The sequence below is a fragment of the Oncorhynchus masou genome, chromosome 15 (assembly GCF_036934945.1).
Source record: "Oncorhynchus masou masou isolate Uvic2021 chromosome 15, UVic_Omas_1.1, whole genome shotgun sequence".
NCBI lineage: Eukaryota > Metazoa > Chordata > Actinopteri > Salmoniformes > Salmonidae > Oncorhynchus > Oncorhynchus masou.
This window is the reverse complement of record NC_088226.1, coordinates 50,676,909-50,697,216: the sequence shown is the minus strand read 5'-3', so window position 1 is coordinate 50,697,216 and position 20,308 is coordinate 50,676,909. Positions and strand designations below refer to the sequence as shown.

Below are 20,308 nucleotides of genomic sequence, written 5' to 3'. Positions count from 1 at the left end.
ATGCTCACGAACAGGGATGTAAACAAATTTGTGCACAACATTTGAGAGAAATAAGCTTTTTGTGGGAATTGAACATTTCTGTGATCTGGGGTTACAAATTGGATGTTCAAATCCTGGATTGGAAAAAACACTTTCTGATATGTCAAGTCAAGTGATAAAGACAGATGCAGCTGGTAATGGTTGATTGGCCAGACAGTATGGAATAGCCACAAAGTAAATATTTAACAAGAGGGTGATTCTTGATAGAAAACAGAACTAGCAAGTCAGGCTGTATCAGCTGAACATGATGTGGGAGGTTACAAATGAATACATTGTATCAAATATAGGCCAATGGATAGACTTTGGACACCACAATTCTTGGGGATGTTACAATGTATATCTACTGTCTGTTGGCAAAAAGTTGCTTGTTTGCATCCTCCAAAATCAGGATGCTGATTAAACTAAATTGCGTTCCATAATCGACTTTCAAGTACAACTATAGTCAATGGAATTACTCTGTCTTACTTTATGAATTTAGCCAAATGACTATGATTTAGCCCTGCTTCGGCTGGCGGTGAGAGGTTGGGGGAGGGAGTTGGACGAGTGACAAAAGTAAAAAAGTTTATCACTTTCTTTTACAGTGGTTGCCTTTCTGAGTTGCTGGCTGTCAGAAAGAAAACACTCGAAGATGGCGCGGCGCTGCTGCCGTGCCACGTCTCGGTTTACAGGGGAAATACATACAAAATTCAGAGAATCATTCATATCTACGTTTGTCCTATTTGTGTGTTTAACTTTTCCTTTTACCACCGAAGCTGGCTTGTACACCGCTTCTGATCAGATAGTAATCTTAACCCCGGATAATGTGGACAGCGTTTTGGTCAATTCCACCGCCGCACTGGTGGTTGAGTTTTACGCCTCTTGGTGCGGGCATTGTATTGCATTTTCTCCCGAATGGAAACGTCTCGCAAGAGATATTAAAGGTTGGTATGCATTTTAACGTAATAAACATTTTCAATGTAAATTGAACGGGTTGTTGGTAAACCAATTACAATTAACTGGTCGTGGTATGCATAAGTGCATGGGTTAAAACAATACATATGTTCTTGCCATGGGGATCTCTAAATTTGTCTTCATTTTGCAGAGTAGGCCTATGCATGTTTTCTTGTATGCCCATCGAACTTCAGTGCAAATTAAGGCAGTGTGTAGTAACCAGTTAAAAAATAATTGATTATGTAGACTTAAAATTAATTATAGACTTTTTAAATAAAATAATTATTAATAATTGTTTTAATTTATTCCTGTATTCCACTTTAACATGTAAAAAAAAGCTGTGTGATTCTGACTGGGGAATTGAGAACACACCTTGTTGTTTCCCACAGTACAGCACATACAGTTTCTCAGCCCTCCCTTCCCCCTTCCAGAAAGCAACCTCTACATGTGATTATTGGAGCATATGATGTGATTTAGGAGTTCACATTCTGTCCAAGTCTCATTGCTACTCTTGTTCAAACACCATCCTTTTGGAATCTCAAATGAGAATACTATCTGACATTTCAGGCCTCAGTCTATAAGCAGGATCCAGTTAACTATAACAGGAAAAGAATTCCATACAATTAGTTTGAAATTGACATCGTTTCCTATTGGCAGCAGGCCTGAACACAGAAAGGTTTTAAGGCCTCAGATCTAGAGAGCGCATGACCCACCAGCCTCTGGCCTGCTTTCAAGCTGACCATACAGAATACTTGTAAATGCTTAGGAGCGGTAATAATAGGAGGAATATTTTTTACACAGATCAAAAGCTGTTTTGACTTCTGAATTCCTACAGATAACCCTTACTGTGTAGAGTAATGCACTTTTGGTGCATTGACTTTGACACTAATTATCTCTCTCCCCAGAGTGGAAACCTGCTGTGGATTTAGCTGCCATAGACTGTGCTAATGGAGATAATGGGCCAATTTGTTCCCGTTTTGGTGTCAAGGGGTACCCCACACTGAAGGTACTTCAACTGTTATATTCCACAAGCCTTGTGGATTTTCAGTCTTACCTTAACATGTATCCAATGTTTAAAAATGAACTGTATCTCACAATGATCGTGAGTCATTATCAGCTATTTTTACTCTGAAACGTTTCCATATATAAACTCATAACCTCACCTCTAACAGTGTTACATTTCAGTCAGCAATGCACTCACTTTAGATTAGTCAGCAATACATCTGTTATTTTTCTCCCTTTCTGTCATCCGGTGAAAGTCAAATGAAAGAGATCATTTGTCTGAATGAATGAGGGAGCTGAAACATCTGCAGGGGTTGTGGGGGAAGGGGTGTCCCCAGTTCCTCCCAGTGGTCAACCTGTCATCTGATCCTCTCTTTCTCTCCCTCTGACAGTTCTTCCACGCTTACTCCAAACCTGACTCCAAGGGACAAGGTTTCAGAGGTAATGCAAATGTTCCGATAATTCATAGGGCAGATGGTAATGATATGAATGGTTAGTATGAGAAGTTAAAACAAACAAAACGTGATCCATATCCTCTTATTAATCCTGTGTACCTGAATCCTCCCAGAGGGTCCTCGTGATGTGAGGGGCTTACGCCATAAGATCATCGAGAAGATGGAGACCCATGAGGAGCCTTGGCCCCCTGCCTGCCCCCCTCTGGAGACCGCTAGGTGAGGCAGCCTCTTCTGATCATTTCAAACACCCTGGAGCTCACACATACAGACAGTACCGGTCTCCAGCAGCTCAATGGCGAGGTCCAAGTAGCTAGCAAACCCCCTATGTGTAGCTCGCCAAACAATTCTAAAAGTAGATGCACATGTTCCACTGCACACTGTCATAAATATATCTCCCAGCTACTACCTAATCCACGCAACACTGGCATTATATGTCACCCCTGGTTAGACACTATTGGCTTGAAAAGCCAAATCTAACACAATAACTGGCAATACATTTCCAGCAATATTGCCCCCTTTGTGATGTGTGATGTGGGCGTTTGTTTATCACTTTGTGTGTAGCCAGTAGTCAATGCTTGACTTAGGTGCCGATTGAAATAGGTGTCGGTACTCATTCTGGGTGCCGGTACTGTTTATATTCAGGTGCTGGAGCGCCACAATACTTCTTAGCTAATATTCTATAAGAGGAACAGGAGCTCAAGCGGTAGAACATTTGAGGTGCTGGTACTCTGCTCCCAGGAGCTCCTGCCCAAGTCGAGCAGTTATCGTGAAATGTGAGTTCAGGTGATGGTTTGGAGCAGATCTGTGCCATAAATCCTAAAAGGTTAGCGTTTGAAACAATGGCCAGGTAAACAAAATCAAAGCATAGCTACCTTGACCATAGACTGTGTACAGGGTAAGGAAACCAACATGTCATTTGGGAGAACTATCCCTTTAAGGCCCTACCACATGTGTCCTTTGTGTTGTGTCAATGCCCAGATTGTGCTGCTGTTCACTTTATAGTCTTAATAGAAATGGATTTGATGTTTAAAACGTCAGCTTTTATGGAAATGTTGTAGTCACTCTGTAGAATGTATTATTCTCTTCTCTCCACAGCAAAGCAGAGATTGACAACTTCTTTGAGACTAACGGTGTGGAACACCTGGCCTTGATCTTTGAGACCTCTAACTCATATGTGGGCAGAGAGGTCAGACTTTATTATCATCAGTCAAGCTACATGCTCCTCAGAGGGAAATGGAGGAGAAAAACAATCCTGGGTGTGATCAAATAGAAAGTGTTTTTAATGGACATGTTTACTGTGTATAAAGCTACACAGTGGAGGAGTCATAATACCCATAAAGCCTAGCGGTCAAACAGGGAAATGTTTCAATCATTTTTCCACAAATTCATTTTTCCCATTGGGGATTTTAGAAACACTTAAAATAAGGGCTGTGCTTGGTAACACTTTACTTGACAGCCAGTGTCATGGTCATAATCATGTCATAATGTCATAATAGCTGACATAACTTGTTATAATATGATCATAACACTGTCATGACATATTTAGACCTGTTGTGACATATGTTACCTTATTTTATGACTGGTTATGACACCTACATAATGGTCAAATCCCGCAAAACCTACCACACAAGGAAAAACATTCCTTTACCCCATAGCCTACGTGTCAACGGTATGTTTGTTATATTCTTTTTTGATTGACCATGCTATCATTGTAACATGAAATAGTTAATCCAGAGATTTTTACCTTTGCCTCGATTCGGCAGTCCCGTCCAGATCATCATGGCATTTCTTGTTCCTTATAATAGCCACATTAGCAGCTAATTAGCATTTAATTTTTGTTGGGTAAATACAGGCGAATATATTGATAAAAGTCACCTTGTCCTCGAGAGATTTACATGGTTATCAAAACCTCACTCCAGGGTAAGCCTACACGAAGCACATCCTTTATTTTAAGTGCTTCTAAAATAGTGGAAAAACAATTGGAACCATTTCCCTGTTTGACCGCTAGGTTTTATGTGTGTTATGACTCATACTGTGGTGCTCTATAGTACCATGCAGAAAATATGTTGACTGTGGGACTGTATCAACAAGAGTGTGTCACTATGTCAACAGTGTACTTGCATGTTTAGTACAACCCGTTGTAAACAACATACAGACAGTGGATCATTACTGTGTTGGTTTGTTCTTCCTCAACAGGTGACTCTGGACCTACTGCAGTATGAGAACATAGCCGTGCGGAGGGTCCTGAAGACTGAGGAAGCCCTGGTGGCTAAACTGGGTGTGACTGACTTCCCATCCTGTTACCTGTACTATCCTAGTGGGAACTTCACCAGGCTCCATGTGTGAGTGGCTGTTTGAATACCATCACAATATATGACAGAACTGCGGATCACTTTAGCCATCTTCAGTCTGGATCCTAATGTACCAACTCGTCAAGTGTTTTTCTTCTGCTTCAGTTTTCACGGTTCAATGCACAACAATCTTGTTGTGAAAGGCTTTATTTCAGTTGTGTTATCCACAGCTATGATAGGATGCCTTTTAACATCTGGCCTCTTAATGGGATCATGGAATTAAAATAAGTCATTATTCAATATCATAGTACTTTGTATGATGATTGCTCAGCCCGTGAATTAATCTGCGTTTTCTTTCGCTTTGTTTTGCTTATTTCAATAACTTGGCACGCAAGAGGAGTCTTTTTAGTTGACAAATGCAAAAAGGAAATTATTTATTACTAATTTATTTATTCCCCCTCCCCCTCTTCCCGAGCATACAGAGGGGTTTTTAATTTCTTGCATGAAAACAATGGCGTTCCTTTCCTGCGGTTCACCTGCCAAGCCACCCCAGCCTCGCCTCGCGCTGCGACAGATGGTCGCCCATCACAGCTGAATGCGCGATTGATCCAGGAGGGGTGGGGAAATGCAGTCGCACATCCGTCATGCGTGTGCCTCTCCCAGGTGAACGCTGCCCCTCCTCTCTTCGATGCGTGCCTCTGTGCTCTGGGGAACCCATTCTGTGCTCTGGGGTGGGCTGGATGAGCTCAGGCCTGGAGCAGCATCCTCCTCCTGCTCTCATGTGCTCGGGGGGGGCTGATGGGGACAGTGGGAGGGGTAGCAGTGTTTTTGTTCCATTGCCAGGGTTAGTGGAGAGGGAAATGATCAGCTATGGTATCTCAGCACCATCTGTTCAGCAGAGGAGTGAGGAGGCCATTAGGGCGTAGTGAGGGGACCAGGGGCCCACCCGTGGCTCCAGTTCCACACACTACTGTGGTCTGAGGTCTGAGGCAACCACTTGTATCCTATTCCTAGACAGATAAGCTAAAAATGCTTATTCTTCCACTGTAGCTAGAATATAATGTGAGGTTTGTGTTCTAGTGGGAAGGATTTTTCACCTGTTTCCATGGTTAAAATCATCCAGTTGCTGGATGCCAGTTCAATGGAAATGCATCAGTCCTACCTGTGAAACTGTCTGGGAAATGCATCAGTCCTACCTGTGAAACTGCCTGGGAAATGCATCAGTCCTACCTGTGAAACTGTCTGGGAAATGCATCAGTCCTACCTGTGAAACTGTCTGCTTGGCTTTCTTCCAGACAAAATGAGGCCCGGACCTTCTACACCTACGCCCTGCAGAGGCTTCCTGGGGTACTGCGGGCCGGAAATACACCACCAGTGACCTCTGACCTCTTGAAAAACACAACAGAGGACCAATGGAGACCGTTCAACGGGTAAACCACTTTAACTCGACAAAGCAGTAAAAAAGTTCATTTTTGGGGTGGGCTGTATAAGCCTTACAAATGTAACCCCAGTGATTCAATGATAAAAATGTTAAATTCTGTGTGTCAGGTCTCGTGTGTATATGGCAGACCTGGAGTCTACTCTGCATTACTCTCTGCGCTTGGAGCTGGCAGCTCACCCTGTCATCAAAGGAGAGGCTCTGATCACTCTACAGCGTTACATCTCAGTACTGGCCAAGGTGATTGGGCAGGTCTACTCACCCCCTGAGACAAACCCTACCCATACTGAACACTAACCTCACATACATTCATCCTCTGTTCATATCGAGCACCCTGAGGAAAGGGCTGTGTAGTTAGGGTGACACGCCACTAGAGGGAGAGTGAGACAGTGCTTTGGAGTTGTCGGATATCAGTTGGGAAATGCACATTTTTCTGCATGATTTAGCTGTACAGTTTGTTCTAAAATGTAACTTTGCTTTGAAAAATATAACTGAAAATATGGTCCCTATAATGCATCATAATAATTTACAATTGCTCTCTTAGTAGGTACATGTATACAATATTCATAATGGTACAACTATGTAGTAAATACAATGTTACATATTTATTCCAGAAGAAGACATTCACAATTATTTGGGCACAGTATCACAGTAGGAATGACACCCTCAATGTCAATCCCAAAATTGGAGGCCATAAACCTGACAGGACACAAAAGGCTGTCTTGGGTATCATTTAAATACTTCATTTGCTTCCCTGGTGAATAGAGCGTGCCAATACCCCCTACTCATTTTTTTGTACGCAGACATACCATGATTAAGATTTCTTTGGACTGGGTCCCATCTCTCCTCTCCTCCCTTCCCAGCGCTTAGCGTACCCAGACGTGTGCCAGGGATCCTTTTGATTAAGACCAGGACGATGGTATGTCACAACATACTAAGATCCTTAACTTCCAGAGTGACTGTAATTGGATCATCCTGTACAGAACCTACAGCTGGTATCACACCGGTGATACACCTTGACACACTCTGTTGTCAATAGAATCTGTGGTGTGCTGTGCAGTGCTGCACCCACATCACAGTGCATCTCCGTCCCAGACAGGATGTAAACAAGTTATATTTTCCTGCGCCGTAATATTACTAGATTTACTGTCTTAACAACCAGAATCCGGATTTATTAATCCTTATATGTATATGAGGATTTTAAAAAGTTGATCTGGGACGCATGAGAGCATTACAAAGAGGTTCTAGGATTACCGTTTCTATCCTGCTTTCTTAAAAGAAGCCTCCAGCAGCGATGGAGGGAGGGCCAGGGAATTAGGGGGACTTGAGCCCAAATCTTGCTGTCCTTCATCCCAAATCCAGCTGTCCTCCATCGCTCTCCCGTGGCGCGTGCCTCAGTGTGCCCATGCTAAGGTTAGCAGTTAGCGGAGGTGCATGGTGGTGGAATGTGGCTGTGGCAGCTGCTTGACATCAGTAATACTGTAGAGGTAGCCCACCAACTCCACAGTAGAACAAAGGTCTTTGTTTGTCCAGCATTGGCTGGGCTGTGGGTATGACAGATACAGTGGGGCAAAAAAGTATTTAGTCAGCCACCAATTGTGCAAGTTCTCCCACTTAAAATGTTCATCATATGTACACTTCAACTATGACCAGACAAAATGCGAGAAAAAAAATCCAGAAAATCACATTGTAGGATTTTTAATGAATCTATTTGCAAATTATGGTGGAAAATAAGTATTTGGTCACCTACAAACAAGCAAGATTTCTGGCTCTCACAGACCTGTACCTTCTTCTTTAAGAGGCTCCTCTGCCCTGTACTACATTCACTTTGATTACATTGACTGCCAGTATCCATCATACAGTGGGGCAAAAAAGCATTTAGTCAGCCACCAATTGTGCAAGTTCTCCCACTTAAAAGATGAGAGAGGCCTGTAATTTTCAGCATAGGTACACTACAAATATACAAAAAATCCAGAAAATCACATAGTAGGATTTTTAATGAATTTATTTACAAATTATGGTGGAAAATACGTATTTGGTCACCTACAAACAAGCAAGATTTCTGGCTCTCACAGACCTGTAACATCTTCTTTAAGAGGCTCCTCTGTCCTCCACTCGTTACCTGTATTAATGGCACCTGTTTGAACTTGTTATCAGTATAAAAGACACCTGTCCACAACCTCAAACAGTCACACTCCAAACTCCACTATGGCCAAGACCAAAGAGCTGTCAAAGGACACCAGAAACAAAATTGTAGACCTGCACCAGGCTGGGAAGACTGAATCTGCAATAGGTAAGCAGCTTGGTTTGAAGAAATCAACTGTGGGAGCAATTATTAGGAAATGGAAGACATACAAGACCACTGATAATCTCCCTCGACACTCGTCGTGTTTGGAGGTCAAAGAATGCTGAGTTGCATCCAAAGAACACCATACCTACTGTGAAGCATGGGGGTGGAAAAATCATGCTTTGGGGTTGTTTTTCTGCAAAGGGACCAGGACGACTGATCCGTGTAAAGGAAAGAATGAATGGGGCCATGTATCGTGAGATTTTGAGTGAAAACCTCCTTCCATCAACAAGGGCATTGAAGATGAAACGTGGCTGGGTCTTTCAGCATGACAATGATCCCAAACACACCGCCCGGGCAACGAAGGAGTGGTTTCGTAAGAAGCATTTCAAGGCCCTGGAGTGGCCTTGCCAGTCTCCAGATCTCAACCCCATAGAAAATCTTTGGAGGGAGTTGAAAGTCCGTGTTGCCCAGCAACAGCCCCAAAACAACACTGCTCTAGAGGAGATCTGCATGGAGGAATGGACCAAAATACCAGCAACAGTGTGTGAAAATCTTGTGAAGACTTACAGAAAAGGTTTGACCTCTGTCATTGCCAACAAAGGGTATATAACAAAGTATTGAGATCAACTTTTGTTATTGACCGAATACTTATTTTCCACCACAATTTGCAAATAAATTCATTAAAAATCCTACAATGTGATTTTCTGGATTTTGTTTCGCATTTTGTCTTTCATAGTTGAAGTGTACCTATGATGAAAATTACAGGCCTCTCTCATCTTTTTAAGTGGGAGAACTTGCACAATTGGTGGCTGACTAAATACTTTTTTGCCCCACTGTAGGTCCACTTGTCTGATGCCACAGTGGGAGCAGGGGAGCAGTTAGGCAGATTTTACTCAGTGGCATGTATATTGGTCCCGGAGGTCGAATGGGGCAGGATTAAAAGGGCTTCCCCGGGCCAGGCCGACAGATGCATTCTCTTTTAAACGTCTCTCAGAGGAGACTGTGGTTTCTCAAGTGCTGATACTAATCGGATTTAAGATGACATATTGCCGTGGTGAAGTGAATTGTCATGGTCCTCCGAGAGATGGGGGAAGGGGGAGTGTAAGATGGGGGCTCTGATAGTGGTTGGAGGTACACTACCAGAGAAAAGGTCACTTAGAGAGATCCTTCATAATGGTGATACTGTAGCGTTGGTTCATCTGACTTGATATGTTCATGAAACTTCTGCCCATCAGTGACCTCTGCCAATACTTCAGACAATGTACTACTGATTTCCAAGCCAAATATGTTGGCCTTTGCTTATGATTCGGGAAATAGACACACAGGTGGAAAGCAGAACATGCTAAACGTTTGGCTCTGGTGAGCAAAGCGCATTAGTATCTCCATCCCCAATTGCATCCCTCTTAGATTCAAATGTGTGTTAATGAGCTTTTCACCCTGGTTAATGCCCAGTTGTCCCCAGACCTGGGCGTCTGGGCCGGATGGTCGCTAAACCAATTGTCCTCCTCCTCAGTAGCAGCAGCAGCCGGGGGACCTCCTTTTGAATCTTGTTAAAACCCCACCTGTAGTACGTGATTGGGTATCTGTGTCTGTGAATACCCAAACGCCATATTTTTGTCTGAATGTCTAAGATTAAGGGGAGCAAATCAAAGCCTGTGTGGGGCGCAGGGGTTAAGTACATCTCCAGGAGCCTTTTTAAGTGGGCCTGGTGTAATGGAGATCCAGTTAGAGTGATGAATAGAATCCTGCGCCAGGCACCCAAACGCTGCTGAACAGATGGCCAGGGCAAATTGAAAAGACTCTGCAGCACAAATCAAAAAATGTGCACTTCTGGGATGCTGGCGCCCCGGCCGGGCTGAGCCAGGCCCCTGCCTCTGTGTCTCACTGATGGGTTTGTGCCCCTGTGCCGCCCAAGGAATCAAAAGGTCAGCACTGGCCCACTTTCAGGTCCACCATATTCACACTGCTGGATGTTACTACACTGACTGTTTCTTTCCTTGTGTGCTCTATGCAACTGTGGGCGTGTGTGTGCATGTGATTTCATTGTTATATATTGTCTCCTCATAAGTAGTCACTTTTTCATGACTCAATGCCAGAAAATGCTAATGAACTTAAATGGTCCTTCGTGACTGAGACATCTTACCTCTGTTTTGAATGGGATGAGGTTGCCATGACCACCTGCTGTTTATTTGGTCGTCTCTCAGCCGTTAGGGTGAAATCCAGGCCGACCTGTAGGATCTAGTCTTCATAGTATAATAGTGTGTCCTCCAGGGTGGCCGTTTTAGGAGTTCTTTAAGGATAGGAAGTGACTTTACACCTCCATTCAGCTGACACTCTTCTGTCACCACCGTCTGAAACACAAGGCACTGGGATTTCCTCCCTGCCTTCCATAGTGGCCCACTGTTGGTTGCAGTGTCATTTCTACACACGCCATGTTGTCTTGACAACTACAGAGGTTGGAGAATGGAAACAAACAGTACGAGAGACAATCCTGAAAAATCCAACAGTGACTTTATTACACGTTAAGAACTGCAGTTTTAGGTTAAACTTCGACCCTCCGACAGATGACATAACAGATGGATTTGGAACTCCTAGTGATTATAACCTATTACCACACGGTCAAAAATATGCTGTTGAAGAGTCTATTGTATTAAATGTGAGGAGAGTTAATGATGATACTTAACTGTAATGTTGTCTTGGGCAGTACTTCCCTGGTCGACCTGTGGTGAGGAACCTGCTGAAGTCAGTGGACACGTGGCTGAAGGGTCAGAACGACACAGAGCTCTCTTACAGCTCTCTGAGGGACGCCCTGGACAACACAGCAGAGGTGAGGGGTCAACCCAAAGCCACCAGCCAATCAGACAAGCCTGAGGCAGAGTTTTTATAATAAAGACTGAAATATTACAGGCATACTGCACACAGGGAAGTAGGTTTATGTAATGCTGTGTATTCAGATATATCTCGATATGAATCTTTGCTCACTGTCTTGTGCAGGCATGTGTATAACTGGAAAATGTATGTGAAGTTGTCTTTGGATGGAAGCTTGCATGCCTATAGGTTCACAAATTGGACCAGTCACTTAGTGGCATCATTAGCTTTTAGCAGCCAAATCAATGAATCAATGAGGAGGTATGAACCAGCTCCCCTAAGGAAATGGACTGATGTCTAACAGTATATACACACTGAATCTTTACTATTGACTTCAGAGTAATTCTGTCAATCATAGACTCAGCAATCCTGGCCAGTGGCAGGGAGGGAACGACTATATGTCAGGAGAAATATGCTGTTGGATCAAACCACGTGTAACCAGTGTTTCCTCCTTCTGACCTGAATACACTCTCTCCATTGAGGCGATCCATTACCTGGAATTGACATGATATGGAATGAGAATAGTATGTCCCAGAATGCTCTACCACTTAACATGAAATGTTGCAGTAAAGTAGATTGCAGATGAATTCTCCTCCATGTACATGCTTATCTTGTTGTTTACATGAATGTAACCAACCTCTAAGAATCCCCAGATAAATCTGTTTTCCATGTAACCTGCTCTGTGAGAAGAGTGATCAATGTGGCCATATCTTGGGCAGGGTTTAAGTGTCAGTACATGGATGTGTTTGTGTGTGATCAGGTACCTAATGCTGCGCTGCCTGAGGGGGTGAGGTGGGTGGGCTGCCAGGGCTCCAAGCCCCACTTCAGAAGGTACCCCTGTGGCATGTGGACCCTTTTCCATGTCCTCACTGTACAGGCCGAGGAAGCTGCTGGCAAAGGTAAAAATAAAATAAAATCACTAAGCAACGGCTGTTTATGTCTTTATCATAACACTATCACTAAACTGTTAATTCAGTATGAATGTTCCTGGGACAATGGTAATATGTGAGAAAGTGTTGCTAGATTCTAAAACAAACCCTCCTGCCTTGTTAGCCTGTTGCTGTGGCCTGTAGAGCCCATCGTCTGGTAGGAAATTGGCCAGAAGTCAACAGCCATCCAGTCTTGGAGGAGTGAGTGTGCCCAGGCGATGAACCATGACACAAGTGTTTCCAGTCTGTTAGAACTCCTATGGCTCTCTGGGGACAAATCCTCGTAGTGCATTGAGCCAGTCAGAAGCGTGTGCAGCATTAACACAGGGGCTGCTGTTTTCAATGCAGGGATATGGGGCTAGGGGATGGCAGCAGGGGGTGGGCAACTGGGGACAAGTGCTTTGTAAACAAATTTGCCTGGAATGTTTTGCATTCACCTGATGTGACCGCACACACTTGCACAAGCACAACATTTAGACTCACACACACGTACGTTCAGTGTTATATTCCATTAATAGCCTATACAAAGCACTGTTCTTTTTTTGGTTTGTTATTAGTGTTGTTTTCTTGACACAACACCAGCTGAAACAGTCCCTAATTGTGGGTGGGTAAAGAGGGATTTCTTTAGATTAGTGGTTAGAAAAAAGAGGCAGCTGACCAGCACTCCTCTCCTGGAGGGGTTAATCCCAGGGTTTATGGGTTGGGGAGGAGGGTTCACATAACCTGCAGATGGGCCACAAGGGGACCAGGGGTGTTCATCTGGCCCCCCGCGGATGGACCTCTGGATTAGAGCTCCACCCCTCCACCACGGCTCATCTTTGAGCAAAATAAGGTTTTACTTTAGCAGGGCATGAAACACAACACAACCTGCATCAACAATATCTGCACTGGTACGATGCTGTTACTGACAGTGACATCTGCAGACTTGGTTGTTCTCACAGCGCGTTGCCTAAATACTGTTATTCATGGTATGTACACATCACAGCACCGTAAGAATGCAGAGGAGACTGCTTGTGGCCGTATTTCCCTGTTATTAACCACCCATGGTTTAATACTGGAAAAGCCTTCCCTCCATTGTACAAATGTTGTTTTTTACCTTTACGCCTGCACCTTTTAATACAACGGGCAACAAAATGTAAGGGACATTTTTTAGTGTGCCAAACCAATATTGCCAAAACCCATACTAAATGTATATTAAAAAAACTATATACAGACATTGCTTGCTGCGATTTTATAATGTACAATATCAGACTACTTTTCAATAGTGGACATCACTCTGAAGTGCATAACAAGTATGGTTAATCTTGTTGTTGACTTCCTCCTCCTGTGCGTTCTTTTCCCCAGACCCCCAGGAGGTGCTACAGGCAATGAGGTCCTACGTCCACAGTTTTTTTGGCTGTCGGGCGTGTGCCACCCACTTTGAGAACATGGCCAAGGACAGCATGTCCCATGTGGGGACGCTGTCCACCGCCATGCTGTGGCTCTGGTCCCGCCATAACCACGTCAACAACAGACTGGCAGGTAAGGACACATGACAAATGTTACTGTTACTTCCATAGAGGATGATTGATCAGCTGTCTATAAGACTGAACCTCCAACACATACGTCATAATATGCTAATTATATCAGTATAGAATATGCATATAATACCATTTTAAAATATGAAATATCTAGAAGAAAAATAGAAACGTCTCCCTTAGTGGTCACCATTGTCCATACAGGAGATAAATGTTTCCCTCACAGGCCACTACTTCTCCCTCTCCCACTTTCCCCCCTAGAGGATCTCTTTCAGCCTCTCACTCCTTTACACAGGTCTCATAAGGACCACACCTTACTTTTTCGTGGATTCCTCCCCCAAGTGTCCCGACCCTGCTCCTCGCCCCTAAATCCCTATAATACACCCGGAGATCCTCTGAGCAGACACCAGCTGTCCCCCCTCGCTTCTCTCCCCTGTCTCTTCCTCCACTGAGATTAGCCCTCCTTCCAGGACACTGAGATTCCCTGCCCCAACCTGTCTACAGCTCATTACAGGTCAGCAGTAAATACTCAATCTGTGCGCTTAACAGTAGTGCTAAAGACAACAAAACAGCAAAGACAACAGTCTTGTTTATTCAATTTGGGCAATTATTTGTTTCTATCCTTTGTCAATGTTTTAATGTCAAATATTTTATCGATTCATATTTTGTGAAGATGGTCAAGCCCATCTGTGGTACTTAACGTTTTGACGTGTGTGTCATTTTAATGAGAGCTATATGGCTGCTGCGTTGGCCTCCCTCTGGTAGGGCCATTATTTGAGTTTATTAGGCAAAAGCCTGTCATTACCACCTCACTTTGTTTAGTCGCTTTTTTGTCTTTTCTCTATGGTGGTGGTGGTGGTGGGAGTGGCTCCCCCATCTTCAATCTCCTGGACAGCCTGTGTCCTGAATAACAGGGTGCGTCCCCTTCTGGGCCTGTCCCTGGTCCTCAGACACTCCTCCCTATTAGGACTGACTGTCTGTCCCTCCCCAGAGAGTCATATCCTCCGCTTGACAACTGATATGGCAACAATCTCCCAGAACGGGGACCACCAGCCCAGGAGGAGCCCAGAGGCCCCGCCTCAATTCCCAAGATGCTTGTGACAGCTGGTGGCACACGCCATGTCACCGGCATCACGCCTCCCTCTGTTTTGTAATCCCTCACCAGGGTGGTTCAAGTTGTGGGGTTTTGGGGGCAAGTACCTCAGGGGGTGGGGTGGGCTGAGCTGTGGGGGAGAGGAGGGGAGGGTGCAGAAGTGTTGGTAGCAATGCATAGCAGTACCTCCTCTGTCGGCCCACCCCCCTCACTGACCCCTCACACCTCTGCTTCGCATCCCAGTCTTCCCCAGGGGAGAACATCCTCTCTTCCCCCTCCTCCCTAAAGTGGGGCTCTTTAGCAGCTCCCCCCACCGTCCTTTCAGAGGCAGCCATGCATGAAGTAGGCCCAATTTGTAAAGCAGCAACACAATTCATTTAGCTGGCACAAAAGGTCCCCGAGCCAAGCCCGGCGCAACAGCAGACCTGTCCTGTTGTCAACAGGGTGAGATAGAGACTCATGTCTAAAGACTGCAGAGCCACGGGCCTGCCATGGCTTGGAGATGCTGTATGGAGGATCTCACAGTAGTGCTGCTGTCATACTGTACTATAGGGCGGCAGGTAGCCTAGCGGTTAAGAACGTTGGGCCGCTAACCAAACGATTGCTGGTCGAATCCCAGAGCCGACTAGGTGAAAAATCAAAGTCCTCTTAGTCACTCTGGATTAGAGCGTGTGCTAAATGACTCACTACTGTAAATTACTCTGGATAAGAGCATGTGCTAAATGACTCACTACTGTAAATTACTCTGGATAAGAGCGTGTGCTAAATGACTCACTACTGTAAATTACTCTGGATAAGAGCGTGTGCTAAATGACTCACTACTGTAAATTACTCTGGATAAGAGCGTGTGCTAAATGACTCATTACTGTAAATTACTCTGGATAAGAGCGTGTGCTAAATGACTCACTACTGTAAATTACTCTGGATAAGAGTGTGTGCTAAATGACACACTACTGTAAATTACTCTGGATAAGCGCGTGTGCTAAATGACTCACTACAGTTTGAGTTTATTTTATTTTTACATTGACAGTAATCATTAATGGGGGGTGGCAGGGTAGCCTAGTGGCTAGAGCGTTGGACTAGCAACCGGAAGGTTGCAAGTTCAAACCCCCGAGCTGACAAGGTAAATTAGCCGGCTAATTTTCAACCGCAGTCCCTGGGCAGGTTATTAAAAACAATTACAATATAGACAATCATTGAGCAGTGAGCACACGCAGAGGACAATCAAGACATAGCATACAGACAGAGCAACATAGAACAAAAAGCAGCAAGACAAAATTCATAAAAGCAACAAAGTGTTTCCACACCTCACAAGCTACAGACAACATGGAAAGCGCCAATACACAGCTAGGGAACATGTTAACAAATCTGATTGACCTTTAGCCATGTCTTCATGCATTTTGTGAAAGTGTGATATGTGGTGCAGTTATGTGTGTCTGATGGCAGTGTATTCCAGACATGGGAAGCTCTCAGAGAAAGCATATTTACTAAAGGTGCTTTACCTTAAGGGATCTATACAGTCACCTCTCATGGCAGACCTTGTGGCTCTGTAAGTTACTCTGGATAAGAGTGTGGGCTGAATGCTTGAAATGTACTGTGTGCTTCAGAGCATCACGATGCTGATCTACCAGTCCATCAACACTGCCACTGCTCCTTCATGTCCTGAAGTGTAGATCTCCACATTCACAATTAGTGGCGAAGAAGCTAGTTTAAACTGTATTTATTTCTACTCTGAGTATTTATGCAGCGCTGTGATTGACATTTCCTGACAAGCCTTTGTTTCAGTATCGATACTATTGCTAAAGTCACCTCTGAAAATGAAAGGCAAGGTGATGAGAGTAGACACATCAGAGGCATGTCATCACAAGGGGATGGGAAATGAAAGCTGTCACGCTGTTAGAATGTATACAAAAGGTCCCAATCCCAGCAGGACAGGATAAAATTGATGTATCTTTTATGTAAAGTGTTGTATGCAGATGACATGCACACATGCATATGACTGAGATGAATCTGGGGGAGAGACGTTGGATGTAAATTGACACCGCTGTAAAGTGACAGAACTGCTGCAGCTTTGACTTTCCTCCCGCATGGGCGTCGCCAAGCAATTTATTAGCAGATGCCTCCATTTGGGGGGCTAAAGGAAACATGTAAAGCAAAACAATTGTAATTCGTTAAAAGGAGAGCTCCCCTCTGGAGGTGCCTGCTTTCATATTCAATTTAGCGATTGGGCCATCTTCAAAGGGGTGTGGAGGGTAAGGGATTGGGGGTCTGGGAGAGGTTCGGGGGGAGGGGGAGCTGTCCGCATGGACCACATCTATTATCTGGCCTCTGGGACATCCCAGAAGCCCATTGATCATTGTTAGACCCTGTCACACTCACATACTCACACACCTAGACATCACACACACACTGCACTTACTTCTTATTATGAGCTATGTGGGGGGAATGGATCTAATGTATTCAAGCAGCAACACAGATTCTGCATACAAAAATATGTATTGGTATCAGTTTGCTTTCATTGTGGGCGATCCAATATGTCATCATTATGTCCTTATATGGAACCAATCTCTTTTACCTAATACATTTCAATTTTCACCAAAACAGTTTGTCCTCTCAACATGACTGGGTTATCTGTAATTTTATATCAGATGAGTAATCACACACACCCATCCTAACTGTCATATTCCTTCTGACCAGGTGCTTTGAGTGAGGATCCCCACTTCCCTAAGATCCAGTGGCCATCCCCAGAGCTGTGTCCCAGCTGCCATGGGGTTAAGAAGAGTGGAGAACACACCTGGAACCAGGAAGAGCTGCTCACCTTTCTCCGATCCCACTTCTCCTCTGAACACCTCCTCTCTGACTACCTGGAGAAGGAGGCCCAGCTCCTCAGCAGGCAGAAGGAGAGCCTGGTCGCCAGGCAGCAGGAGAAGGAGCAGGAGACCAAGAGAGGAGCGGAGAGGAGGGCCAGGGAGGCCTTGGCCGAACCACCTCCAGGCCAGGAAGAGGAGGAGGAGGAGGAGGAAGATGAGGAAGAGGCTCAAGAAGAGCCAGCAGCAGAAGAGGAATTGGATCAGAGGGCAAGAGGAGAGCATCCGGGGGGTAAGACCTTTGAACCCCCCACCTGGGTAAAGCCCGAGGCAGACGTGTCCCGCCAGTCCCAGCGCAGGCCCAGCATTGTGGGGCTGAAGCTCAGGCCACCCCAGGAGGAGATTGTGGACCTGGACTCCTTCGTCAACCAGCACTACAAAGCCAAGGCCCTCCGCGCTGCAGCCGCAGGGTCCTCCCGCGTCAAACGCAGGACCCTGCAGAGGCAGGAGGAGCCGCAGCCTGGAGCCGGTCTGGAAAAGGGGCCGGGGCTGGGGCTGGGGGTGCAGCCCGTGGAGCCGGAGGACTTGTTGGGGCAGCGCAACACTCTGCAGAAAAGGATCCTGACGGGCCAGTACACTGGGTCAGAGGAGGAGGGGGCTCTGGAGATGTACCCCCACCCTAACAAGAGGCGCTGGATGTCCTTCCTGAGTGTGGGCTTCTCCAGACTGGACATCAGCCTGTGTGTGCTCCTCTACTTCCTGTCCTCCATGTGTCTGCTGGCCATGTACCTCTTCTTCAAGAACCGCCTGCGGCTGCGCCGGGCCAAGGTGGCTCTGCCCTGAGTCAACTCTGCCTTGCTGTGCTACTGTAGATTTACCCATACATGTGACAGTGATGCTGTGGTCAGTTCTTAAACCATCCAAGTCAAGTATCCGTAATGTTCCGCATTAATGGATTGCTTTGTGGTGCATGCTTCCGGGATAATAATTTATGACGATTTATGCATTTTATTTGTGCCTTTTTTGACCACTTTGGAAGGATGAATTAAAACTCGAGTAAATTAATGTGATTTTGGTGATTTTTTTTTTGTGAATACAACAAAAGGGTTGTTGTTGATATTTATTGTAATTTTTAGGCTGTGTATAAAGCCATATTATAAATGAATTCATGTGAAAAGGAATCACTACATAGTTTTATGGATAGTAATTCAATATAAAAGACAAAGCTCTTTCTCTTACTGTTACTTCCACCTCTTCCAAAGAGTTCAATAAGCTATGTACTCTCACAACTGGAGAGAACCATTTCATATTCTTAGAATGAAATCAATCTTCTATTCAAAAATGTGATTTTTACAATGAGAAATGTGCCTCGAATTAAATGTTGGATTAACAGTGCCTGAAAGATGATTATCCATATTAATTTTAGCATTAAGCAAGTGAATGTTTCCAAATAAACAAAGATGCCATATTATAACAGATAGTCTGTGGTCAGATTTGTAGTGCTCAGTGTTCACACTATAGAATTAGCTCTAATTCTATGGTTCACACACATTCCGTTCCACAGTGGTCTGTGTTGACTGACCATGCTATGCAATTTGCTAGGACATCTTACATGTCCCAAATAGCTTTGCACAATAGAGTTTAGATATTAATGAAATGTTTTGGAGCAGCACCAGTTAACAGGATACAAAATAAGGAGGATTGGGGTTTTGGCTCGTGCCCATTACATAAAACTTACTGGTCTCAATCAACTTGAGACACTGTGTTTTGCTTTGCTTATCTCAATCAATAAAATTATTTTTGCTAAAATTGTGCATTGTTGTCACGATTGGTCACTTGTTGACTTTGACAGTTCTCTTTAGGGCAAGGGACACTGTTACAGTGTATACTCTAACTGTTGTTCTGGGGTTCTACATCTATAGATGAATGGAAACATTTACATTTATCATCAATATCCAAAGTACCTGAGATGTCAGATAATGCTTTCTCTGTCCCTCTACATTTTACCACTTGATGTTTTGCATCAGTTCAGATGAATAACATTCAGATGTTTTGTTTTTCGTAAGGTGGCGGGGTAAGGAGTGGTGGTTGTGGGGGTGGCTGTAGGTTAAAGGAAAAAGCCTGTTGCCATCTGGTCTGTTGCTCTAGCTAAATCCTAACAATTTCATTGGGATTATAGCAAGTGAGTAATCCAGCTTTCCTTTGGACTGTAGGAGATTACCGTGAGGATTAGCTCGCACCCGATAATAAACTTTATTAAAACGCAATCGGCTTTCAGGGTCTCTTCCTTCACACTTGGAAGTGAGCTCCATTGGGGGTGTTTTTCAACCGTGTGGGGGGGGGGTACCTTGGGGGATAGGACAGTTTTGATGTGGTCTAGGTTACAAGCTCATTTGAAGGACACTAACTCTTGAGCTTTGTGTTTTCCGGGAACATTGAACTCAATCGATCCCATGTCGCTGCCCCCTCTACACCAAGACCCTCCCTGTCTCCTGGCTTTCACATTGGCTGAGCAGAGCAGGGCATGGTGGCAGCAGTAACAGTAGCCAGCAGTGTGATGGTGGAGCTCTCAATTCTCCACAAAAACACAACATGATTAATGGCCCTACATTAAAGGAGTGAAGCACCAAGCCTGAGCAGCTGTGATCT

General features: G+C 44.6%; 1 protein-coding gene across 1 annotated transcript; it reads left to right on the top strand.

Annotated features, from left to right (window-relative positions):
• Nucleotides 1-377: 377 nt before the first annotated feature.
• LOC135556400 (sulfhydryl oxidase 1-like) lies at nucleotides 378-19,473 on the top strand. The gene is made up of 12 exons (XM_064989585.1): nucleotides 378-959; nucleotides 1,875-1,975; nucleotides 2,364-2,412; nucleotides 2,540-2,642; nucleotides 3,522-3,612; nucleotides 4,623-4,768; nucleotides 6,013-6,147; nucleotides 6,266-6,395; nucleotides 11,150-11,272; nucleotides 12,074-12,212; nucleotides 13,587-13,763; nucleotides 17,550-19,473. The coding sequence occupies exons 1-12, from the start codon at nucleotides 668-670 to the stop codon at nucleotides 18,500-18,502; spliced, it is 2,439 nt and encodes an 812-aa protein (XP_064845657.1). The 5' UTR covers nucleotides 378-667; the 3' UTR covers nucleotides 18,503-19,473.
• Nucleotides 19,474-20,308: the final 835 nt, after the last annotated feature.